At 38.8% G+C, this 27,105-nt stretch overlaps 1 protein-coding gene across 9 annotated transcripts in view; it reads right to left on the bottom strand.

Moving 5' to 3' along the window:
- Positions 1-601: 601 nt before the first annotated feature.
- The window catches only part of LOC122885506 (inactive dipeptidyl peptidase 10-like), a 138,358-nt gene continuing 111,854 nt past the window's right edge, over positions 602-27,105 (bottom strand). For 3 of the 9 annotated variants that reach the window (XM_044216686.1, XM_044216684.1, XM_044216690.1), the window contains 11 exons: positions 26,795-26,916; positions 16,729-16,776; positions 13,254-13,352; positions 10,766-10,835; positions 8,425-8,619; positions 7,488-7,542; positions 7,288-7,387; positions 6,531-6,595; positions 4,848-4,920; positions 4,205-4,278; positions 602-2,634 (listed from right to left, as the gene is read on the bottom strand). In XM_044216686.1, the coding sequence (XP_044072621.1) occupies positions 2,497-2,634; positions 4,205-4,278; positions 4,848-4,920; positions 6,531-6,595; positions 7,288-7,387; positions 7,488-7,542; positions 8,425-8,619; positions 10,766-10,835; positions 13,254-13,352; positions 16,729-16,776; positions 26,795-26,916 (1,039 nt within the window). In that variant the 3' untranslated portion in view covers positions 602-2,496. Of the gene's footprint in view, positions 2,635-4,204; positions 4,279-4,847; positions 4,921-6,530; positions 6,596-7,287; positions 7,388-7,487; positions 7,543-8,424; positions 8,620-10,765; positions 10,836-13,253; positions 13,353-16,728; positions 16,777-26,794; positions 26,917-27,105 lie in introns of those variants that run through there. The other 6 variants (XM_044216685.1, XM_044216689.1, XM_044216688.1 and 3 more) reach the window with 6 other exon arrangements.

Consider the following 27,105-nt stretch of genomic DNA (forward strand, 5'->3'; position numbering starts at 1 on the left):
TCTCAGTAAACACATTTCCATTGAGTGTACGTTCAACTATTCCTTTAAAGTGTCATTTGAAGCAGATTGTGTCGTATGCTGTGTAGTATGTGGGCCCAAATGCAGAAGACCAGGAAGCGGTTTGAGGATGAGGAAGCCAGGTGACTACAGTGTTTATTGGGTGAAGTGGTTTACAGGCAGGTACAGGCAGGCAGACAGGCAACAAACAGGTAACAGGCAGATAGGCAGATACAGGTCCGGGTAAAAGGTAACGGGTTACCGCTGGCAGTGGTGGAAACAGGGAAGTGGAAAACTGGAGGCACAGCAAACAAAGACAGGAAGTAAAACCACAAGACTGACAAGGGAAGGAGAATACTACAAAATAAAACAGGAAATGAAAAACACTCACACTATAACAGACTGTGGCTTTGACTTGAAAGCAACTGCAAGATAATGTCTGTCACTGCTGCTACCTCTAAACATTGTATGTCACTGGTGCGCCATCAGCAATTTTAAATCAAGATTGAGTATGTTGTATCAGATATGGCTCTAAATGAAATCATGTTATTGCTTCGTCCTTTAAGCACAACAGCAAACAATGCAACACACAGATGCAAGACTGTCTTGTTTAACAATTTATTTCAGCATAAACATTTTCCCAAGTATACAAATGTCTACTGTCAACATAATAACTATAATGCACAGTATATATGACACAATCAGTTGCAGTGCATAAGTGTAAGCAGCACATGATCATGGTCAGAGAATAATCTAGTATGCTACATCCAATACCATTGTATTGTGTACTGAGTGGACTTGATCATGAAAGGTATCACATGATACCAATCAGTATTACTGCAATGTAGTTTCTTCACAGTCTAGATAAAAGACTACATGTATCATCGTATTGCTCTGAAATCAATGATATAATAACTTTTCTGATCAATAAAAGTATAATATTCTGTAATATGAATTTTATTCAATCCAGCATATATTTCTGCCAGATTAACATTAATCATTAAAATTACAGGATGTGGTCTGTAGACATGAACATTCAGCAGGACAAAGCAAAAAGAGAAAGCCAAAAGCGTCCACAGGGGCAATTATACTGCGTGACGTGAATTTGAGTCAAAAATTGACTCATTTGGACTCATAACTCAGTATCCATCGCAAATAAACGACCAGAATTCTGATCAGAAATCATAGAAAAAAAGACGCTTCAGAACTTGCCTGAGAATTATCACATTTTTAAGTTTTCTTCAGCATCAAAGTAATTCAGTTAGAGGTGTCTGTAGCCTATACCCATGAGTACACTGCAAACAGGTACTGCTAAAAGCTCATTTGGCATACTTTAATGGTGTCAATTTGCCAAAATGTAAACAAATATAGGCCATATAATACCTGTAGCTGACATCACAATAGCACATCTGATTAGCTTTTATGTGGGTCTTGCTCTCCCGATGGCTTTAATTTTTTCTGCTGTTATATTGGTTCACAAATAGGCCTATATGTTGGTGTTAGCATGTTTCCATCTATCAGATTAGCAAAATCATTTTGACTTAATCAATTTTTACACAAAAGTCAAATTTCACAGAGTTGATTCAGAAATAACGAGGGACAAGCATCTCTTCCCGCGGAAAAACTCAGATCCAGTATGAAAAACAAGGACGTCGCTTTAAATTACAGAAGGACCAGCGAGATAAACAGCAGGTAACTGCAGCTGGTATTACTAAGATGGGGGTGAGAAATTGTCCACATATACGCTACAGACAGGATTTAAATCACTGACCTGCTCAGGTAAAGTTTAAATCACTCCACCTCCCCTAGAGAAATAAATCCAGTCCGAATGGGGCTAACGTTTCACATAATGGTTACCTGAATGTGATTAAACCACCATATGGTAATTGTTTTTAGTCTTCTGGTCGGTCAAGTGATGATGCAGATGCTCTGGTGATCCTCAGTGCTGACATTTAATCTTCATTATCTAATTAGACATTATGGTAAGTCTATCAACACTGTGTTAGCTCTAAGGTTGGAAAATAGTGACCACTGTAATGAGGTAAAGGCACCTGCAAAAATAGTTTTGTGATATGATCTTCCAAATGTTGGTATTAAGTTAAATTGTTTTGTTTGCAGTAGATAGAAATGTTCACAGTAGATTACAGCAAAATGTATACTCTAATGGAAAAATACAAGTTTCTTTAATTCCCTGACATTTATACTCAGTATGATAACAAACATTACAAACAATAATTATAATCTGAAGAATTAGAATACAGCGACAATACAACCATCTTTTCAATTCAACTTAATCATCACAACTCTGGTCCTAACAAATGTAATGCTATGTATCTTACATGCTGTAGGTCTGTAGGTTTTAACACTGTAACACTCTTGGAGTGCTTTTACAGATAGCAGCCCTTCAGCAAAATACAGCCTCTCTTTGTTGGCTCATGACAGCACTCGCTACACTCGTCATTCTTCACAAAACTGTCTCACTGCAGGAGGCTCTGCAGGCTAGTCATCGTCTTTAGATGTCTGCGGGACAACAACCTGCTCCTCCTCAAAGCAGCGCTTGAAGAAGGTGAGCACTGAGTTTAGCATGTAGTGTTGGCTCTTGGCGGAGGCAATATCGTGTCCTTCATCTGGGAAAATCTAGGCAGCAGGAAATAGAAAACAAAGTGTCATTTATTTAACCTTCTATTTTTAATTCTACAAAATGTGCTTACATTCTAAATGTCAAACACAGCAGTGGCACATTTAGAGAACGCAGCATCACAAGTACTATATCAAATTCCAATTTAGGAATAGTTCGACATTTTGGGGAATATGCTTATTCACTTTCTTGCCGAGCGTTAAATGAGAAGAACGTTACCACTCTCACATCTGTATGCTATACATGTAGCTTGAGCCGGCAGCTGATTAGCTTAGCTTAGCACAATGACTGGAAACAGCTAGCCTGGCTCTGTACAAAGGTAACACAATCTGCTACCAACACCTCTAAAGCACACTAATTAACACATTATATCTTGTTTGTTTGATCTGTATAAAAAGAAACTAAGTGTAAAAACAAATATTCACTGTTTTGCGGGGGGTGATGTGCCAGACTATTTCTTGGCTGCAAGCAGTTGCCAGGCAACCAGCGCAGACCCCAGGAAGTGACTGGGTTTTTTTGTTACCATTGACAGAGCCAGGCTAGCTGTTTCCTCTTGTTTCCAGTTTTTATGCTAAGCTAAGATAACCGGCTGCTGGCTCCAGCTACATATTTACTGTTCAGACGTGTCTAACTCTCAGCAAGAAAACAAATAAGCATCTGTCAAAATGTCAAACTATTCCTTGAAGGTTAAGAACGAAGATTTGTCTTAATGTCTGCTGGTGCAGCTCTCCAAATCAACTTTACTCAAGTCCTCCGAAGTAAACGAAAAACTGGTCATTTGTCATTGTCTTCCAAAAAGACCCATGAGCTTTTTATGATCTGAGCTTCACTATTGCCAGTGTCATCCAAAACCATTACAAATGACTGGTACAAAATGACCACAGTTTCTATACTATACTATTCGATACTACATTAAAGGATTTTCAAAAAAGAGGTTCGTGCTCGTGAGATTAAAAAAACAATATAGGCTTCTAAAATCATCTCACAGAGGGGGATGTTGAAAAACAACAACAGAGCACACTTGTGACCACACCTAACAGTGAGGGTGTTCTGACAGGTGCAAGAAACTTGAAACTTTCGACCATATAAGGTCAGGGTCAGGCCGGGGTATCATTTGAAATCTTGCAAATATTAGTGCCAATACAATACTTGAGTTTGGTAAAAGCAACACTATTTTGATACATTACTTTGAGAAATACAAACTTGTTATTCTGCACAAATGATTTAAGAAGACATTTCTCAAATGTTAAATGTTGTCTTAATGCAAGCAGCTATACAAGAACTTCGCCTAAATAAGATAATCAGGAAACTATTTCTATTATTATTTCTAAGTAAGTAATAAGTAAATCAGGAAATATCTGATCCAACAAGAAAACAAGATCTGACCAGACATTCTCTGTGCTTTTCGACATGCACATATTTTCAGATAGAACTGAACAAGTCCTGTTGTTATTCAGCCCTAGTTATTTAGTTGCTTTTTAAACCATAAGACTAAGAAGGTTGCTTGTTTGGCCCCTAAACACAACATCAAGGTCTCCTCTTGTTTATTAAAATGAAATGAATTGTCACCTGGAGAGTGTAGTTAACATTTGATGCAGACAGCAGTTTGACCAACTCAGCAGAATGCTGGAAATGAACAGTGGCTGAAAAAAGAACAGATAATTCAAGTGAAAATTCATCACAGCCTGACACGACAGCTACTCAGTCCATTGCACTTCCACAGTTGGGAATTTAATGAAAATGAATTGTAGTGGCAAAACATGTGCCCAGCAAATCACATTGTGCAACAAGTTACTTCATCACATGTAAATTTTGTATAGACCAGTGATGTAGTCCTTGACCAGGTGGGGTCAGGAATGAGATTGCCACATTCAACCAACCAATGCACAGAAAGTACTATTACTGTACATAAACAAGGTTTCTGCATGTTAAAAGCCCTTCCTACAAAAGAAGTGATAGAGGAATAGCAAAAATAGCGTACAAAGAAAATAGCACATTTTATGAATAGTATTTTAAATTTGCTGCAAAAAGTCAATTAAATATCCAATACAAGGCCAAGGCCAAGAAAATGCAGGGGACAGGAAATATCACAAAATAACTCTTCAGACCAGACTCAAGACCAAGAGTGGAGTTTCTAATGTTTAGCCTGCCAATAAACCCTATTATACATCTACATATCTGCTTTATTGCCAGTACCTGTACCTATACTCACCATCTGCTGTGCCGTGGATAATAAGAAAGTTCAGAGGACTCTGTGCTGTGATGTCACTGAGCAGACTGGAAATCTGCCAGAGAAGTAAAATTACCCTCCACAGACAGAAACAGCAACAGCTGTAACATCATCTAAACAACATCTCATCATCTAAAACAACATCTCACAAACATCTGAATATCTTATCTTTCAACAGAAAGACAGAGTTACTATAATACACAGCTCCAATCAAGTAGTAATACTATAAGTAACAGTACAGTAGTAAGTAAGTAAAAACAGGGGAATGACTGTACAGTTTTTAGAGTAACACTACCATCAATAACAACAATGCCATTATGGGCAAGAGCAGATGTCTCTGAACCACGTCTGTTTCTGGTGCTGTGTTACTCTGTAAACTATAAATCCCCATTTCACATTTTCTTTAATCATATCATCAGTGTTCTTTAAGATAGAAATCTAAGAGTATCTGGGATAATGTAACAATTCTATATGTTTACGTTATGGCCATTATTTTAAATTTCAACGTTGTTTCTGAGAAATCATCTATTTTCTTCCAGTTTGGCATGGCAGATGGCTCCAAATACTACAATACCCATTAGCCTCAGTCGCTGTTGCTATGGAGAAGAAGTTAGTCAAAGGTGCCAATCTTTGCAATATCGTGCTGTAGTGAATTCAAAATTCTTTGACATTGCAATAGATGTTTTTCACAGCAGACATTTTGCAGGAAAAGCACAGGTGTAATACATTTTTTCTATTTAACTGTCCCAAGCCATGCCAGCATGTTCACAACTTGAGCCCTGAAGCTGGCATACCTAAATGGAATGCAGCCATCATTAATGTTATTAGTTACACCTGTGCTTTTCCTGCTATGATGTGAAAAAGGCCTGTTGGGGACTAACCCAAACACCACACCAGTTTCCAAGTTCATCTGAAGTTGACCCAGAATCTGAGCGTTTGTTAATCCTGTGCATCAAGAAGCCATAAAATGATTGTATCACAGCATAAACTATTGCTGTTTCTATTACTTATTTCTATTTTATTATATTTGTTTTATTTTATCATACAACAGTAAGAAACTACATGTAAAAGTTATTATGTATTCAGATCACTGTGTTGCCAAATAAAACCGGCAATTCTTTCAGTCTCTCCACAGACATAAACACAACTATAAAACCATCTTCCTTTAGCTGCAGGTATGTGGTACGGTGTGTTCAGACATTTATGACATGCCCCACTGGGATTGGAACAACGGCTTTAAAGGTATGAGACAAGAAATGTGACTCGCTGAGAGGACAATAATCACCGCTCTCTCCAGTTTTGGATTCCACTTCACCCAGCCTCTTTGCACATGCCGCCAATGCCCCTCATATGAATGGAAATGACAGGTGTGCTTGGAAACTTCCTCTCAAGACCTACCACGTTTTGTGCTGGTCATTGCACTTGCACAAATAACATGTGTCCTGTGTCTATAATGAACTGTTTCTCACAAGTCTAGTTTGCATTACAGCTGCGAGACAGCATTGTGTATAATACAGTGTCAGGCCAGGAGCATTTTCAATACAAACAGAGTGGAATGAGCATGTAATTTAGCTGTTTACTCTACATGAACAATTAATGCTATTGACACATTGAAGGAGTTTTCATTCCAAATGAACCTAAGAAACCTTCAAAAACAACACTGACATTTACTTGATATTTGTGATCCTCGTTTGCTGGGAAGCCAAAGTATTTCTCAGTGGAGGCTGACCCTTTATACGGATGAAAAAGGAAACAGTTAATGGGGAGACATTGTGAATAGGGACAGCATTGCTGTTTTTATTCACTCACTATTCATCAATGATAACACTTCCAATTCCTTTCAATATTACTTCTTCACTTAATATTGAACATTGTGACAAACAGAAAATGCCATTGATGATTATGGTAAATGGATTGTACTTGTATATTGCCTTTCTAGTCACTCTAAAGCGCTTTACACTACATGTCACATTCACCCCATTCACACACTAATAGCAGATACCATCAAAGAAACTAATTATTCACACACACTCATAAGCAATTTGGGTTCAGTATCTTGCCCAAGGTGGGCTGGGGAAAGCCAGGACCAAACCACTGACTCCCCGATTAGTAGGCGACCTGCTCTACCACTAAGCCACCATGATTAATGTTGCTCCACTCTGTTCATTAGCCTTCTTGGATTTGTTTGTCGTTTCTTTGTTTTGTTAAATCAAATTCCATGACCATGACTATTCTAAGACATATACGTAGCTTAAAACTGATAATGAACACATGTCAGCATTAATGACCAAATATGGAATAATTGGGATAACTGGCTGTTTGAATGTCCTTGTAACTTTCAGGATAAGCTACAACTTCAGATGATTGTAATATTGTAAGTATGTATGATATTCCATCACTGTAACATTCTTGTCCATCTTACCATAGAGTCTCCAGTTTGTTATAGGAGCTACAGCAATGCCACATTGGAACATAGAGCTGTGGGAGAGGAGCAGCAGAGAGGAAAGAAATCCTCCATACTCCTGGAAAACAACAACGACATAGCTGCTTTAAAAGAATCTTGGGTAAGAAACAGTATACATTTTATGTGGTTATTTATTTATTAGATACAGTGGCTGTTACCTTTCCATAAACTCCAACTTTGTTGCCATCGATATAGGGTAGCCTGACCAAGTGCCTGAAAATTTAGATCGAGTTAACTAAATAGCAAAAATGAAGTGATCCCTTCCTAATAAGACTACACTGAAAGATTGTAGGTTAAAAAAACCTACACGTGACCACCACTTGATTCAGCTTACTCAGAAGCCCAAAGCTTCACATTAGCATTTCTTACAATGGAGTCGCACTAGAAAGGGATAACTCCACAGCCATATGGACAAGATATTACATAAACCAATAACTCTTTCAGTGAACATGTGGCATGTGAATATTGTATTAAGACAGACTTAATGTTTTTAACTAGCCTACTTGGAGCTATTCACAATCGACACCTAACCTAGTCCACTAGGCAATCCAAGCAATCCAAAAGTTCCACCCTCACAATGAGGCTTACCAGTGGCTAGCTAGCCAGCTACCACATCCAAATATACGAATAGGACAATTTTGGAGTTGCTGGGAAGGCAAATTTCACCTCTTCTGACAGAGGCTATAGCTCCCCCTCCAGCTCCAGCCACTGTGCTAAGCTAGCATGTCCTGGACCAGTCTCTTTACTAAACTTACAGAGACTTAACCAATATAACCCTCTCATCTAACACCTGGTAAGACAGCAAACAAGTCGACCCCCAAGATGTCTAAGAAAGGGAGCATTACTGAGAAAAGTAAATAAGGTATAAGACTTGGTACAAATGGTACAAGTTCGACACTTGCCTAGTTTGACACTAGCCTATGTGGTAGGCTATGTCTACCACATAGGCATGCCAGCACTGTCAATACAAAAATATCAGCATTGGTGTCAGCCTTATTTGGTGAACCCCACACTATACTGTATACAGTTTGTTAACAAAGTCAAGTAGAATCAACTGGATCATTTTCAACAAAAAAATAAATAAATAAAACTTACTCCAGAGCTGCGATCTGGTCCTGAACATCAACGGTTCCCAGTCTCTGGTGAACCTCGTGCAGGATCCTCTGACCCTGGAAGCCGCTGCCCCGGCCGTCCAGACGAGCCACGATGACGCCGTCTGAGCTGACCAGCACAGAGTCCCAGCTGAGAGAGAAGCGGTCACTCACAGCCTGGCCACCAGGGGCGCTGCCACTGTGAAATGACAGCATGAGATTAGTCCACAAAGAAGCCCAAGGATTCTTCAACACCCCAAAGTTTCCCAACCTTTTTGGCTTGTGACCGTGCAGATATGCCCACCCAGTGCCAAGAGAGTCCCCAAGAGAATGCCATGATCAATTATGTCAAAGGCAGCACTTAAGTCCAGCAGCACAAGAATTGAACACATGCCTGCGTCTGCATTCATTAAATGGTCATTAGTGACTTTAAGAAGGGCTGTCTCAGTGCTGTGGTGCTGATGAAAACCAGATTGGAACTTTTCAAAGGTATTATTGTTTTCCACAGCAGCAAGAAGCTGCTTAGATACAAGTTTTTTCGAGAACCTTTGAAATAAAAGGCAGTTTGGAGATTGGACGATAGTTATCCAGGAGGGTGGGATCAAGCCCAGGTTTTTTTAGGACTGGCTGGACACAAGCAGTTTTAAAGTAATCTGGGACACAGCCAGTAGACAGCGAGCTGTTCAAAATAATTAGCAAATGGGGCGCAATACAATCCATAACTTCCAATAAAAACCTAGTTGGGATTTTGTCCAGAGGGCTGGAGAACACTCTCTTAAGAGACATGATGTCTGCGAGTTCAGGCAGAGTAACAGCAGAAAAATTGCTCAAAGAATCCCTGAGCGGGTGATCCACATCTAAAACGGCAGGGTTGGGGGTGATATCAGATCTTATTAACTCCACCTTTCCAGCAAAGTGCAAAAGAAACAATCACAATCAGCAGAGGCACAAGGAGAGGCAGGGTTAACTAACTGATCCACAGTCTTAAATAGGAATCTGGGGTTGTGGTGATGGGCAGAAATAAGTGCAGAGAAATGATATGTTCTTGCATCCTTCACCATCCTATTATAAAGGCATAATAACTCTTTCATGGCCACAAAGTGGACCTGGAGACCTGATTTCTTCCATCTGCGTTCTGATCTTCTGCATTTCCTTTTACAGCTTCGAATACTGTCATTTAGCCATGGCTGTTTTCTAGTCTTTGAGTTTGGTCTATTTTTCAGAGGAGCTATGAGATCTAAGGTTGAAGAACACAGGTAGTTAAAATAATCAACCAACTGGTTGGTGTTGGAGGAATCGGGAAACACTCTGCCAGAATAATTTAACAGTGTACAGAATTTTGAGGCACTATGCTCATTAAGGACACGTGTGTACTCAGAGCGGGATAAGACAGTACTAGCAGCCTGTAATTCACAGTTAAAAACAATGCATAGGTGATCAGATACAAACATGTCCCTGATTTCCACCGATGGGGTTTTCAGGCCCAGACTAAAGACTAGGTCTAAGGTGTGGCCAGGGGAATGAGTTTGGCCAGACACATGTTGTTGAAAGTTAAAAGAGTCAGTGATATTTAAAAAAAATCAGCAGCAAGGGGATTAGAAGAGTCATTAACATGAATATTAAAATCACCACAAAGAACAATTCTGTCATAATTTAAAACAAGACTGGATAAAAACTCAGGGAGTTCCAACAAGAAGAAACCAACTGGTTTAGGGGGGTGATAAATAATAGCCAATATGACTGGGAGGGGGCCACCAAGTTTAAAAATGAGCACTTCAAAGGAGGAAAAATCATTGCAAGCTATGAGGTTACACATTAAATGCTTCCTATAGACAGTAACAAGGCCCCCACCTCGACCACAATGTTCTGGAGGCTCGTGGTGGCCTGACTCCGTACTAAAACACTTCATGTTGGTTTTTCCTTTAATTTGTCACCCATCTGTATCTACCAGCTGTAAGCCAGTTCAACCATTGACTGATTTTTTCCCCTTGTGTTATTCGAATATTTTTAGAGTCCTTAAGAGGCAGTTTACAACAAAAAAAGTATAGATCAACGGTAAGACTGAAAAAGTATAAGTTAGAATAAGTATGACGAGTAAGTCATCACACAACCTTTCAAATGTATCTTGCGACCCTTTGTGGGTGTCTAGACCCCCCGGTTAGGAACCTCTAATATAAGGCCCAAATTTGCTGCTTAATTTACAAGCATTTGTTTCTTAGCTTCTTCATTTAATAAATGATTGAATTAAATTATTCTGCATTGGTGCAAATGAGATGAGGCAATACAGCATATATTAAAAAGTTCTCCTTAAAATAGCAAATGTATTTAAAAATAAAATGACATACAGAATCAGCAGAAGTGGGTGCTCCTTCGTTTCATCCAAATCTACTGGGACAATTAACTCCAGACGAAGTGCTGCAAAAAAAAAAAGCCAACAACAGAATTTCATGATTTTAATGTCTTGTCATTTGTACTCAAGAATAAATTTCCTGCTACACATTTTTCTAACTCACAGCTTAACCTTCAGTTCAGAGTGCATTTTTATGGTGAAGATGAGTCACAGTGGGAATTTTGTTATATACTGCATGTACATCTATCCTTCTGACTACAATAAAGCGCTGCACTGCATGGTCAGGTCAACACAGTAGTTTCATCATTCATGGAAGAAGTCTTTACTAATTAGTCATAGTAAAGAACAGACGGGAGAACTTACACAGTAAATTGTTTTCCTGAGTTGGTAGTCTGAATGATTTTGCTTCCCTTAAGGTTTAACATAGTCTTTGAATTTTACATTTATCATAGTAGGATGTCAAAGACAACTTGACTCGAAAATGTTTTCAAGAGGCCTTATGGCTAGGAAGTTTTTTTAAAACCTACGTGAATGATTCACACAAGGATGAGATGTGAGAGTCGCTGAAATGAAGAAGCAGTCGTGGGATCGTTATTAGAGGTGTTAACTGGTGTGAACCAGTGGGGCAAAGATAGGACAGCACTGATCAGACCTGATAAAGTATACGAGAACTGAAGTTGAAGCCTATTAAATGAGTGTTAAAATGTCTTTAAGGCTACACAGCAAGTCTAGTTGCCTTTGACTACTGCTGTATGTGTACTATGACCTGAATGACTAAGAATCAATAGGTTCTATGGAAATCCTTCAACACCCAAAATAAATGTGAAATAAATCTAGTGGTTCATGTGAAAAATAAGCCTATGATTTCACTTGCCTTCAATGTTTGATGACAGGCGTCTCATCTGACTGTGTTTCTATGCAAAAGGCCTTACTGTACATATGTATCACATTGTCTCTAGTAGTGAACACATATTAGAGAAAGGAAGCCATATGGTAAGCTGCCCCCTCTAATTGAAACAATATACTGCAGCATTTCTGATTCCAGGGCTGTTTCATAATCACCTCAAAAAGCTCTGCACCTGTTCACTAGATTTATTCTGAATTTACATTGACAATCAGATCTTAGTGAGCCTACTGTTCCGTTGATGGGCACATATTATGCTAGAAACTATCACTACTGTCACCAGCAGTGCATTCATATGCCCTTAAGGTTACAGTTTGGGATTCCCCAGTAACCATTTTTTGCCCATGTTAACAAGAAACCCAGTTTTCATAATCTGGGTAGGGGAGCAGAGAATTTCCCCAGCTAGATTTCTCCTGGAGAAAGCTGATTTCTTGGACATGTAAACCCATAATTGGGTTTCTAATTGTTTTGGGGTTTTTTTTTACACATGAGCATGTGGAACAAAGACATCAGACAGGGAAAGTATCACCATGACAGCAGATTGGCTGTTGGCTCAATCCAAAGTGTGACTGAAACAAACACTTTGAACATTTGATTATTTGTACATTTTAAGCCCATTTGTGCTGTTCTTTCATCAGCTGCCCAACACACACACACAAACTTCAGGCCAGTTCATGGTATCCGCATGGGTGCTAGGGTACACACTACAAGCGCATGGACAGCGCATGCACTAGAAAAGCAAACTGGAAGCTTGTTTCATGCACTGTATGTATGTACCGTATTCCCCATCCATGATCCTATTCTCGCTAAGCAGTCGCACACACCGTTTTCTTTTTAGGACATTTTCATGTTTTTCAGCCAAATACAACAAACAAAGGAGCTCTTCTTCTTGCTGTCAGGAGGTCGGCATCATGTTTTATAGTGCACGTAAGAATGTTAATACCCTAACGATGACAATACTAACATGCTGATGTTTAGCAGGTAAAACATTTGCTATGTTCACTATCGTAGTTTAGCATGTCAGCATGCCGAGATTTGCTAATTAGCACCAAACACAAAGTACAGCTGAGATTGATGGTCATAAACCAAAGTATTGGACAAATTTAAACTTTGACCTGATGATGTCGGTAGATTAAAAGTTAAGGGATCACTTCAGTTTCAATTTCATGCTGATCAAATAGTTCAATAGTTGAGATATTTCAGTCTGAACCAAAGTGGTGGACAGACTGACAGGGCCATTTCTAGAGCCAAAAAAAGTTCAGTTGAAAGTTAAAATAAGTAAATCAAAATAAGGTTGGGGGTAAGGGAAAAATCTAACCAGGAATGTACAGTAACCAGGTTACTACAGTGCATGCACTGCGTAACCTGCCGTAATGACAGGTCTTCTTTACTGTATTGTATTGTATCTCTGTTTAAAAAGGCCGCGTGGTGAAGATAAAAAAAGTTGGTTGATGTAAACATGGCAATAGTGGTAGTAATTATGATAATACAGACAATGTGTAAGGGCAAGATAGAGAACAGCAAATCATTATCACAAACCATATTGAAGTTTTGCACCAAGATGATTCCAATGTCATACCAATGTTGTTGATTTGTACAGTTCTTCTTTCCCACTTGGGTATTGTCCTGTTTATCAGTGCATGTCTTAATACTGTGTTCCTTTCCAGAGTCGTGTGCTCTGTTAGATGACAGGGTAAGAAGAAGAATTACTTTAGTTAGAAAATCAACAACAATAACTAGATAAAATCCTGAATAACTAATTCATTACAATGCCCTGCTTAACTATAAACTATTGAGATATTTTCAAAACTTTTCACATACAGTGTCAAGGAAAAGAGAAAAGAACCATTTGGAATTACTTTTATGGAATTACCTGGTGTCCAATCAATGTAATGAGTTTGGAGGTATGGATTAGAGCTACTTTGACTTATAAAAACCACTCAAACGTTTTGAGTTTGCTATTCACAGGACGCCTCAGCTGATGTGAACCATGCCTTGAAGGAAATACCTCTCAGAAGACCTTAGATCAATAATAATTGATTTATATAAAAGTAGAAAGGGTTACAGAGTCATCTGTAAGACTTTAGATATTCATCCATCCAGAGTCAGACAGGTTATCTAGAAATGGAGGCGACTGAGAACTGTCGCAAATCTCCCTAGAAGTGGTCGCCCAGGCAAGATGACTGCAAGGGCACAACGAAGATACCCTCGAGTTCGAGCTTTGATTCTCTGCCCGAACCCGACTGGACCCAATGGGTTTGGGCCCAAAACTACTGCTGGAAGTCAGGCTCGGACAGAATGAGATTTTTAAAATATATATATTTCATATTTTATTAATAATGCATGGGCTGTTGCCATCAACCCATTAACTAATGAAAATGTTGAGATTTAGAATTATATTTTAAAACATTACAATAAGCGGGTCATTTGCTGTTTGCTCTCACTGTGCCACACAACGTAAGCCGCTATAGAAGTGCACATCACAGAAATAGGTGTTAAAATGAAAAAATGGTGGCTGCAAAGAAGAAGTTTGAAAGAGGCGAATATACCTATACAGGGAAAAATTCAGAGAATGGGACAACTTGGGATTTGTTGGGTCTCTGTCAATAATATTATTAAGAGTACGGTCTAGACCTGCTCTATAGGAAAAGTACAATGAGATAACTTCTGTCATGAATTGGCACTATATAAATAAATAAAATAAAAATAAAAACTTGGCTTAGTTGTCAACTGTGACAAATGTCACCCTGAACCTCGTTTGCCTCTGGACCGAGAGGCTGAAGTGACACAGCCAGCCCTCTTCCCTGAACTCTCCAGAGCAAGCCTTTGTGTGTCAGCGGCACACGGACTGGATAATTCAAAAGATAAAAATAGATGAGAATGATGTCACCTGCTGAGAGGAATGAAGTCTATGTGCACGTTCGTAACCTGTTGACGATGGCTGGAGATCCAGACGACGAAGACGCAAACGCATGGGCGAATGAGGGAGAGACTGCCGCACCACCACCAGCCAAAAGAGCAGATCTTACAATGTTCAACATTCAGTGAAATAAGGAACGTTTACTTTAACAAGTATCAGCTCTGTAATCTCAGATTTCAAAGAGTTAAATGAGCTCTCAACATAATACTCTGAGGAGAAGGAGACAGGGCCGATCCTGCTGCCCAATGTACTGTATATCAACATGCTGCAATCTGAGGCGCAGTGGATGACGCGCACACACATGGACATATAGTTTTCACTTATTTGTATTTAAATTTTTTAACTACAAATCTACAATATGTATTACTATTATTATCTTATTTTACTAATCTGTATATATTTTAATAGCACATTTCTTCTGTTTATGTATATGTTTTAATTTCACCCATGCTTTGGCAATGTTAACGTCTGTTTCCCATGCCAATAAAGCCCATTGGATTGAAAAATCTTGGATTTGCTGAGTGGGAGAACCAAGATATTGGTCCTGGCAAAGAGGAGTTCGAGGTAACTCTGTACACATCACAGAGGCATGATATGGCAGACGACAGGGACTTGGCTGGTGGAAACATAAAAGTGAACTAGACCAATACCCACAGCTGGCGAAGATCTGTGCTGTGCATCCTAGCAAGCAGTAGCAGCAGTGAGAGGGTTTCACTGCCGCTGGTCGAACCATCGAGCAATGGAGGACTGCTCTGAAACCCTACACCATGGATACAATCCTTTTCTTGCATGACAACATGTAATATGTTACATTAGTTTAATAAATAAACAGTTTATAGCCTGTGCCACCCAGGTTATTGTGTGCATGCCATATTGCCATTCATAGACTATAGTCTGCCTGGTGAAGGGCTTTAGGTCTAGGGCTTGGCTATTTGATGTTCTGTAGGCTATAAGCCCCATTATTGATGACTATTGTGTGTATTTTAATTTATCTTCATTTTAATTTATTCATTTTGATAATAATTTGCACTATATATGCACAATTCATAAATTCAACTGCTCTTTAAAGATAGTGTGTTTACAGTCCCAACTTCAGACTTTAATTATAGCCAATATTTTATTATCGATTTTGTTACCTTATTTTAGTTATAGCTCACATGCTGTTATTTTTTCGTTGCACAATAAATACAGGCTGTTTGTTCCATGCTATAAAAATAAGGTGTGTGTGTTTTGACTCCAGAGTCCTGACTGTAATTAATGAGTGAATTTGATATTTATTCATTTTGATAATAATTTGCACTATATTATATGCACAATGTCGTTTACTTTAGCTTGTAATAAACTATTAATTTTTTTATTTATTTTTAAACTGAAATTCGGGTTTGGACCTGGCTCAGACTCAAAACTCCTGCCATGGGTCGGGCTCGGTTCAGACAGAATTTGTGGAACTAAAACAGTTTTGCAATGAGTAATGGACCAAAATTCCCTCTGAGCGGTGTGCAGGTCTGATCCACAGCTACTGGAAGCGTTTGACTGAGGTCAATGCTGCCAAAGCAGGTTCAGCCAGATATAAAATTTTGATTCACTTTTCCACCAGCACTGTGAATGTTTTTTGGGTGTGTTCAATAAATACATGAAAAATTAGAATTGTTTCTGTTTTAAAGCAGAAAACCAGGTAATTCCAAATCAAACACACAATAGTCACATTCAAAGTCACACAAGTCACTGAACTGTAAGTTGCCAAATCAATGTCAAACAGCATGATAAGAGTGGAATAATCAACATCTCTCAATCTGCAAGCTAGGAGTGGAGGAAGATAATCGTTTATCTACTGCAGAGTCCCCGGAAGCTGCTCTAAGTGGCTCTGATATACACTCAACAACATTTCAAGCTCTTAATGCCTTAACCTTAATTGCATACACATATTTTTTATACAGTCATAAGTAAACCTCTGTTGTTGAATTTTGGCTGAATGACTCATGATCTTAGTGACTTAATCTCCTAAAATGAGTTGATCAATTAATGCACTTTTCAGACACAGAAGGCGCACTCTAACTAACTTCTACCCCAACATAATGAATAAAAATCCCTGATGCAAAAGAGTCTGAATAGTCTGAAGAGTCTGAGTACTTACTGTTCATATCACTTAGTTTGTGAAGAGTAGTTTGGGGTATTCCAGGACCTGGGGAAAAAAAATAGTTTAGGTCAGGAAATGCAACTTTATCTAACATTTTATAACAAGGTTACGTGTTTTACATTAACACATTGAACCTTAAGAGACTTAAAAGAAAAACAAATAATGTAAATTTCAGGAAAATAGAACAGTTCTAAAAGATTAAAGGTACTGTGTGGAGTATTTTTACATGTAATTAATCACTTTTTATTGCCAAAGTGGGAACGGATTATAACATAACTTAACTAAAAAAATTTGACCTTCCCCGGCTTTCTCGGTTGCCTATAACAGCCTGTCCCAGAGGAAAGGAAAATTCTAAATAAGATCTCTTCTTTGTCCAGCCTATTTCTCCTAGACATAACGAAGCCCAATTTAACATCAATATGAAAATAAAAACAACCCCAGGTTTCTTTTCAGCACTGTAGCCAGGCTGACAGAGAATCACAAACCATGTATTCCTATAGCTCTCAGTAGCAACAACTTCATGAGCTTCTTTAATGATAAAATTTTAACTATTAGAGAAAAAATTCATTAAGTCCTGCCTTTAACTGGTGCAGACTTGTCTTCAAACACAGAAACCTTGGAAACAGCTGTAGAGCCTGATATGTGTTTTGGCTGCTTTGCTCCTGTCAACTTTCTTCAGCTGACTTCGACGATTAATTCATCTAAGTCATCAACCTGTCTCTTGGATCCTATTCCAACAAGGCTGCTTAAAGACGTTTTACCCTTAATTAGCACTTCTTTACTGGATATGATCAGTCTGTCTTTATTAACAGGCTATGGACCACAATCCTTTAAAGTAACTGTAATTAAACCGCTTCTTAAAAAGCCCACTTTGATTCCTGGGGTTTTAGCCAACTATAGACCTATATCTAACCTTCCCTTCCTCTCTAAGATCCTTGAGAAAGCAGTCGCCAATCAGTTGTGTGACTTTCTAAATAACAATAGTTTATTTGAGGATTTTCAGTCAGGATTTAGAGTGCATCATAGCACAGAGACAGCACTGGTGAAAATTACAAATTACCTTTTAATTGCATCAGACAATGAACTTGTCTCTGTACTTGTCTTGTTAGATCTTAGTGCTGCGTTCGACACCATTTACCATCACATCCTATAACAGAGACTGGAACATGTAATTGGCATTAAAGGAACTGCACTAAGCTGGTTTAAATCCTATCTATCAGATCGATCTCAGTTTGTACATGTTAACGGTGAGTCCTCCGTGCACGCCAAAGTTAGTCACGGAGTTCCACAAGGTTCTGTGCTTGGACCGATTCTATTCACCTTATATATGCTTCCTCTAGGGAGTATTATTAGGAAGCACTCCATAAACTTTCATTGTTATGCAGATGATACCCAATTATATCTATTGATCAAGCCAGATGAAACTAACCAGTTAACTATACTTCAGGCATGCTTAAGGACATAAAGACCTGGATGACCTGCAATTTTCTGATGTTAAACTCTGACAAAACTGAAGTTATTGTATTTGGTCCCAAACACCTCTGAGACAAATTATCTAAAGATATAGTTACTCTAGATGGCATTGCCCTGGCCTCCAGCAGCACCGTAAGGAACCTCAGAGTTATCTTTGACCAGGATTTGTCCTTTGACTCCCACATGAAACAAACCTCAAGGACTGCCTTTTTTCACCTATGTAATATTGCAAAAATCAGGCACATCGTGTCTCAAAATGATGCTGAAAAATTAGTGCATGATTTTGTTACTTCTAGGCTGGACTACTGCAATTCCTTATTATCCGGGTGCCCGAATAAGTCCCTTAAGACTCTCCAGTTGATCCAGAATGCTGCGGCACGTGTACAAAAACTAGGAAAAGAGATCATATCTCTCCAATATTAGCTTCTCTGCACTGGCTCCCTGTAAAATTTAGAAGAGAATTTAAAATCCTTCTCCTCACCTACAAAGCTCTTAATGGTCAGGCACCATTGTATCTTAAAGATCTCATAATACCATATTATCAGATTAGAACACTGCGCTCCCAGGATGAAGGTTTAATTGTTGTTCCTAGAGTCTCCAAAAGTAGAATGGGAGCCAGAGCCTTCACTTATCAAGCTCCTCTCCTGTGGAATCAGGTCCCAGTTTGGGTTCGGGAGGCAGACACCATCTCCACATTTAAGAGTAGGCTAAATACTTTGCTCTCTGATAAAGCTTATAATTAGGGCTGGCTTTGGTGAGTCCTGAACCATCCCTTAGTTATGCTGCTATAGGCCTAGACTGCCGGGAGACTTCACATGATGCGCCTCTTTCCTCTCTCCTTCTCTCCCTCTCCATCTGTATGCATTTTTATCCCATTACTGCATGTTACTAACTCAACATCTCTCTCTCCCGTAGTTTTGTGCTTTCTCATTTCTCTCCTCTCTCCTTCTATCGCTTTCAGCAGGTATTTCTGCCTCTGGAGCTGCAGAGACTGGATCTGTGGTTGTGGGCCACCTGCTGCCCCTGTGTTCCTGCTTGACGACTGCTACTACAGTTGTTGTTGTTATTGGCTCTGTTACTGATGCTGACATTATTCTTCCTATAGCTGTCATTCCTATTCCTATTATTACTAATTTATTAATATTAACACTACAATAACTATTCTACTATATTTTCTACGTGGTCTTTGCATTGTGCCTCCCTCTCCCCCCCTTTATCTCAGTGATCAAATTCTCTCAAGTCTCAGCTATGTATATTCTATCTGTTCTCAGAGTTGTCTTACTTCTATCAAAGAAGAGTCAAAACAAGATCTACATATAAACTTCAGTTTCTATGATTTGTCACAAAACCGCCCACCGGATGTAGTAGAAGCAGGAATGGCGGGACATTTGAATTTAACTGCTTAACGCTAGAATGGCCACGACGGTCATTTTGACCATTTTGAAATTTATATGTCCAATAACTTAAATAAAATCCTTCTGGTACGTGACTTTTCCTAAAAGTGTCTGTATTTTTATTTACAATGGGTTTCATATAAATTACACAAAAGGAAAAGAAAATATGACTGACCGCACTGAATTTTGCGCTATTCTATTGTTCTATTTTTCGCACGCTTTGTTATACAATAAGAACTATTGTCAAAGAAATGTCGCTAGCGGTCTCGAGTGCTATTAGCATATGCTAATTTGCTTAAAAATACAAATTATTAGACTAAATTGGCTATCAGTACAATAATTTAAGAAATTGAGTAATTGCCTAGGTTGGAGTTTATAAGGAGAATTAGAAAATGTCTGAAATGAATGAAAGAATGAAGAGAAAGATGACCGCTGCCATGGCCTTGGAGATGCTTCAGGCCCATAGCGCACGCGAAGCGCAACATCGGAGATGCGCTCACGGCCTTCTTGTGTGTATTTGATGATGGCATGCTGAAACACATCAGGGGCTGCACTCTGACTGAGGCACATCAGCACCGTGGTGACATGACAGTGGCTGAACTGAAGGCCTTCATAGCGCTGCTATATATCCATGGAGCACAGGGAGCAAAAAACATGGAGTTGGGCAGCCTTTGGTCAGAAAAATGGGGCTTCCTGTTTTTCAAAGAAACCATGGCCAGAAATCGCTTCAGGGAGATAATGAAATTCCTGCGGTTTGACAAAAAAGAGACCCGACGTGTACGTCTGCAGGATGACAAGTTTGCCCTGGTATCGGCCACTTGGAGCAAGTTTGTTCAGAACAGCATAGCCTGCTACAAGCTTGGTGCCAACATAACCATTGATGAGCAGCTGTTCCCCACCAAGGCCCGGTGCAGATTTATCCAGTACATGGGAAATAAGCCTGATAAATTTGGAATAAAGTTTTGGCTGGCTGCGGATGTCAACTCAAAATACGTGCTGAATGGGGCTCCATATCTGGGAAAAGAGGAGATGCGGAGCAGAGGTCAGCACGTGGGAGAGAGTGTGGTGCTGAGACTGGCGGAGCCATTCATGGGGAAGAGAAGAAATATTACTGCAGATAATTTCTTCACTTCTCTCAAACTGGCCACCGCCTTACAGGCCAAGAAGACCAGCCTGGTTGGCACCCTGGGGAAAACGAAGCGTGAGTTGCCCCCCTCTGCAAAAGAGCAAGCAGAGCTGTTCAGCACAAAGGTGCTAAAATGTGCAGATGCGATGCTCACCATCTACCAGGGAAAGCCGAGGAAGAATGCGTGCATTCTGAGCTCCGTGCACACAAGCGTGGGCATTACTGATGGGCCGAAGGCAAAGCCGGAGTCGGTCACATATTATAATAACACCAAATATGGCGCGGACGTCCTGGATCAGATGGCAAGGGCATACTCTGTGAAAGGCGGTACGCGTAGATGGCCAGTGGCTGTCTTCTATAACATCCTCGACCTGGCTGGAATCAATGCCCACATCCTTTTCAAGGAGTGCACCAGTAGCAAGATAGCCCGGAGGAAGTTCATGCAGCAACTGGCAGAGGAGCTGAGAGCGGAGTTCATGGAGGGAAAAGGGGTGGCATGGCAATTGGCACAAGGTCCCAGTCAGCAGCAGAAGCAACCACCACAGCAGACACCAAAACGGAGGGAGTGCCAGGTTCGGAGAAGCTGCAAACAAAATCAAAACACACGACACTTGCTGCAAATGCTGCAAACCTGTGTGTGGAAATTGTGCAAGGAGAACAGAGGTCACTTGCGTTGACTGTGAAGCTTAAATAGCCAAGCACGCTATTGATGTAATTAGTTAATATAAAATTAGTAGCCTAATTCTTTTATGGTTCTAAACTTCGTTCGTGGATCTTTTTTTAACGTTAGATCTGCTCGTTTCCAGCTTTTCCGATTATTTTCTGTGTTGTGTGTATTTATGTGTTTTAAATGTTAAAACAAACTTTTTCAGAATCAAATAGATCCTTTTAATCGTTAATATCTTGTTCTGAGTTATGCTGAATAAATACGGAAAAATACTGGTGTGAATTTAGCTTATGCAATAATTACGATTTAGTATATGCGATGATGTGAATATTGATAAATGTATAATTAAACTTTTTTAAATGTACATTTTGGTGTTATTTGGTTTTTTAAAAGATATCCTAACACATCAAATTAATTAATTTTTGGAATACTATTCCACTCTCAGTGAGGGAAAGCACAAGTTTTCCTACTTTTAAGAAACATTTAAAATCATGGTTGAGAGAGAGACAAAACGTGATCATGTGTGAGCCCAAATATGTTAAAACTTACTCCTGTGCAACATACGCTTAACTATATCTCCAAGTCAAAATGCAATAGGGATCGGTGCAATGCAAGAGTGTGTGCAATAGGGATCGGGATCAGTGCAATATGAGGGTGTGTGCAATAAGGATCAGTGCAATGTAAGGGTGTGTGCAATAGGACACTGCAGTAGAAGGGCTTGTGCAATACAGACATGTGTCTTAACTGTTGTCTGTGACCCTTCGACTTGTTTTCTGTTGAATGTTTGTAGTTGTACTAACACGATAAAACTTTGTTTTCCTGTCTCTGTCCAACTGAAGTGTACTGTATGTTCTTATCTTTCTGTTAACCTGCCACAGGGGTTTGCAGATGGAAATTAGCCTTAGGCTATAATCTGGCATATTTACATTTGTGTAAATGGTCATTAATATGCATTATTCCCCCCTTTCTTTAAATAAATAAAATAAAAAAAATAAAAATTAATCTCCCATTTAAGTATTTATCACTAGAGAATATAGAGTTTGGAATCTAGCGGTCAAAATGACCACTTACGGCAAGTCTAGTAGTTGTGGAATTCTGGCACTTCTAGTATTAACGGACACGCATGATTATTTTCAACCAATTGTTTTCCATCCTCGATGTCAAGGGTAAGTAATTCTGAATATATATCTACATGTTTAGTAGGGATGAGTGAAAACACCATTATTTAGATTTAGTTCTGATGAGACAAAGAAAAGACTACTCTGGGGTGGACTGATTTCTATGTAAAGGACTCAGGACATTTTTTCCGCGAAAATCCATCCAAAGGATGTGAAGTTTATGTGCGCTCCTGAGTGTCTTGGCTTCAGCTCCCCTACAGCGTCAACAGTGTGCAACAATAGCTAACATTAGCTTAGAAATGAGATCCGCTAACATCAACAAACGACCGGCACCCACCCATGACAGTTACAGTAGCTTGGAAAATAGTGATATGGAGAACTGAATTTGATGAATTTACTGTTTTTTATGCAATAATTATGGTTTAGTATATGCGATGATGTGAATATTGATAAATGTATAATTAAACTTTTTTAAATGTACATTTTGGTGTTATTTGGTTTTTTAAAAGATATCCTAACACATCAAATGCATTAATCTCCCATTTAGGTATTTATCACTAGAGAATATAGTTGTTTATTTAAGCCTGAAATTGATCAGAAGTTGCTCTAAAACGATTTACAGAACAGCTTCAGAATTGAGCTTCAGAGCAATGTTTTTGATCACAAGAGTAAGATAACTATTTACAGAACAAATATTGACACATTTTACTCTGAAACTCGTACTCGTTTCAGCCGAACTAAACACAAGGGTTGAGCCCTTGTGTTTAGTTCAACAAGATGAGTGATACAAATTAATTATCATACATTTTAGCAGTTTCTCAGTAGACTAGGTTACCCCAAAACATCAATTTTGTCACTTAGTATTCTTACGGGTAACGTTAGCTTAGCTAACGTTAGCTTAATTAACAAAGTTAATAGTTTGTTTACACTCCGTGTAACTTTACATTATCTGTGAAATAGCTTTTTTGCACTCCATTAAAACACTCTAGTTAACTCTGTAACAGTTAAGCGCAGAGAAAGAAAATGAACTGCAACCGGCACTTTCAATCATTTATTTAGTTGACGTTAGCTTAAAAAAAGAGGCAACATTCAAGCACTGCTGTTTATTAAAACTGTAGGCTATTTAAGCCTCAGTATTTTGTTCATGGAGAAGAGGGTTTGCTACAGGTTGAGCCTTCCTCTTTTAGACGGAGGAATGGAACCGGTGATGTGGTCAAGCTAACGTTAGCAACTCGGCTTTGAGAGAGAAGCTGTTGGTGTGAATGAGTTCGAAAAAGACTGAAAATCCTGCATACATCCTGAAGTGTTTTGTCTGTATCCCAGACAGGTTGGGTTTTTCCACTGCACACTGCACAAAGTTTAAAGCTTTGAAATGTTTTAAGGACAATGTTTGACATGTCAACAACACAGCAAAAAATGTGCAAGTAGTGTTGCAGTAGGCTAATGCTCGACTATTCTGGATTTTTTGCGATGTACCTGTGCATATTTTATTTGCTTTTGAATGTATTTTCTTCAAATACAAATTTCTTGAAAGCATTGAAAAAGCTTTGTTCTTGTGATTGTGCACACATCCTGCAGAATTATGTAGGCTCAGTTTTCTTCATGAGCCAATATTTTATTTTGGTTCTAAGATCTCCTACATGCATATACACTCTGTCCAATTTATTAGGCCCACCTAGCTAAAACTAATGCAGCAGCCCTGTAATAAATTTGACATTTATGAAGGTTATAGTGTTGTTTTGGTTGCTGCTGTTTCAGAGAGGTGTTTCCAATATTATTATTATTATTGTCCAACCAATTTATATCAGTGTTGACCAAATATTAACACATCTCAGTATAACTCCGTTCAACAAACTACATCCTCCAAAATGACCATACAGTTATATCAGCACCTCTCTAAAACAGTAGAAAACTGAGCATTAGGACCTTAATAGAATTTCTATTGCAGGACTGACATAATACACTGGGCAATGAGTTTATGTTTGAGGCATTGAAAAGAATTACGAGTTACATGTAGTATGTTAAAAAGAAAGCTTGGGAGAACAAGAATGTCGGTATCTGTTGTTAATGCCAGATGTGAGATTTTCCTCGATTTGTTTAGATGGAATATAGGTGGCGTGATGAAATTACATTCATCCAATGATTTATTTTTTGGTGTGTAACATTTTCCAGATTGAAATTCATTTCTAATAAAGATTTTGTGCATTACTTTTTCTTCACGTTTCATTTATCTACACATGTTCTCATGTGTTTCTTAAATTACTGCCACCAAGCCATTTATCAGACATACATAAGACATACTTAGACAATACTGAGATCTGAATCACGCAAGCCTTTTTCTCTTAATTGTCTATTTTTTGCTCCATAAGGTTAAGAAGAAAACTCTGAGAAGCCTATAAGAACAGCAAAAGAACTTTTGCCTTTCTTGTGTTTCTGCTATTATTCTGTTAGAGAAACAGGTCAGAATTCAGTAATCTCCAAATAAGAAGCAGATTTAGTTCTGATGAGACAAAGAAAAGACTACTCTGGGGTGGACTGATTTCTATGTAAAGGACTCAGGACGTTTTTTCCACGAAAATCCATCCAAAGGATGTGAAGTTTATGTGCGCTCCTAAGTGTCTTGGCTTCAGCTCCCCTACAGCGTCAACAGTGTGCAACAATAGCTAACATTAACTTTAGAAACGATGTCCGCTAACATCAACAAACGACCGGCACCCACCCATGACAGCTACAGTAGCTTGGAAAATAACGATATGGAGAACTGAATTTGATGAATTTACTGTTTATCAGACCACAAATGAGACAAGTATTATGTTGAATAATGATAGACTATAGTGTATAGTGTTTCTGGGGGCCAGGCCTCACTGATTACTGTACAAAAACAGAACTCATAACTTTATTCACTTATTTTATTGAAACTGGATCATATTTTATGGAGAAAATATTTTCTGGTTTTCCCTCTGATGTCCTCCCAGCCTCCGAGACCGACCAGGGCTCCAGACAGCACTAGTGTGCCTAACACATCCTGAACTCTATCAGAGCTGTCAAAAAAATTTATTTCAGAAGCTAAAAGTTTAACTGCTTCCTCTGGAGAGTTTCCTCTGTCCTGTCAAGTTTATATCTACAGTTTTTAGTTTTGCTGCTTAAATGTCCCACGATACTTGCTGGGACATTACTGCACACATGGAAACATTTAAATGACTGACAGCAGCCTCTCTAATCATTAAAGTAAATTGTTAAAGAAAACACTCTCAACATTTTTTTTTCATTATTTTTTATTCAGACCTGCTAAATTTCAGGCACACCATTGCGACCAATGAAAATGTTTAGTCGCACTTGACAGATTTTTGGTCACATGTGTGACTGGAGGCCAGATCTATGACAGGGAATACAGGGAATGCACTAATGCACTATTGAGGTGCTGGGTTTGTCTCCTGGCCCCCCTGGGGCTGACTCAGCCCTAACCCCCGCTCAGGCCTCTGGAGGTGGATGCTGACTGATGCCCGACGAACCTCTCGCTCCTCTCCCACTACACATCTGACTGCACTTCACTTCATGGCCATAGGTGTCATAAATAACAAGGATTTCCTGAAAATTCCACAGTCGCTTTAATGTACAGATCCTGAATTAAATTAAAAACAATGGCAAATGTGTTTTTATCTTTGATTTAAGTAATACTTTGATCGTAACTGTCTGAAAGCTTTTTTAGTAAGTTCTGAGAAAAGCTCATTACAGTAGTCTAGCCTACAAGAGATGAAGGTAGGGGTTCATTTTAAATCTTGTTTGTGCATAAATTCTTGCTATACTTGATGTGGTAATAGTAAATGTTGTCCTATGAACTTTCTCCTATGTGAGTTACATACAGTAGACTCACACTCTTATAATGAAAAAGTAAATATTTTGTTAAAGAAAATATTTAGGTGTGTAGTAGCCCTTGTTTTTAATGTTTCAGCCTGCATTAATAAATAAATGTGATACACTGACTAAACTCTGCAAACATAGAAGATTCTCAAACAAAACATAATTAAGATACAAAATGTATTTAATAATGAAGTAACCTTTCTGACAACATGTTAGAACCACATGAGTGTATGAAATGGCAGTGAACCAAGTTTTGGTTAAAAAAAGTTATTAAGTGCTGTGAATACATTTGGAAAACAATTGATAACTTGCAATTCTTCAACATCACTGCAGTGTCAAACTGATCATGTCATTAATACAAGGCAACCTTTGCTATGAACCACTCAATTATGATGTTGCTGTTTTGGTCATAATTAGGTGTTACCTCTGCAGTTGAGAAGAACATGTTGATAGTTTGGGCTGAGGATAGCGTCGTAGTAGGTGCACTTTGATTTGAAGAGAGAGCAGGTGAGGCATTCTTTATGAAATGGATCCACAGTGGAGACTCTGTTTGAGGAAAACAACAATGATGTGTGAGGACAAAAGAAGTGGATTTGAGAGGATTTGCAGCTTTTGAGATACAATCAGTCTCTTTCTAGCATGCAAGCAAAAGACTAATATGACATAAGATTTCACTGAAAAATAAAATAAAATACTTTATTTTATCAAGAGATTTTCATGGAAATCGGTTGACGC

This window comes from Siniperca chuatsi, linkage group LG12 (genome assembly GCF_020085105.1).
Source record: "Siniperca chuatsi isolate FFG_IHB_CAS linkage group LG12, ASM2008510v1, whole genome shotgun sequence".
NCBI classification, from domain to species: Eukaryota; Metazoa; Chordata; class Actinopteri; order Centrarchiformes; family Sinipercidae; genus Siniperca; species Siniperca chuatsi.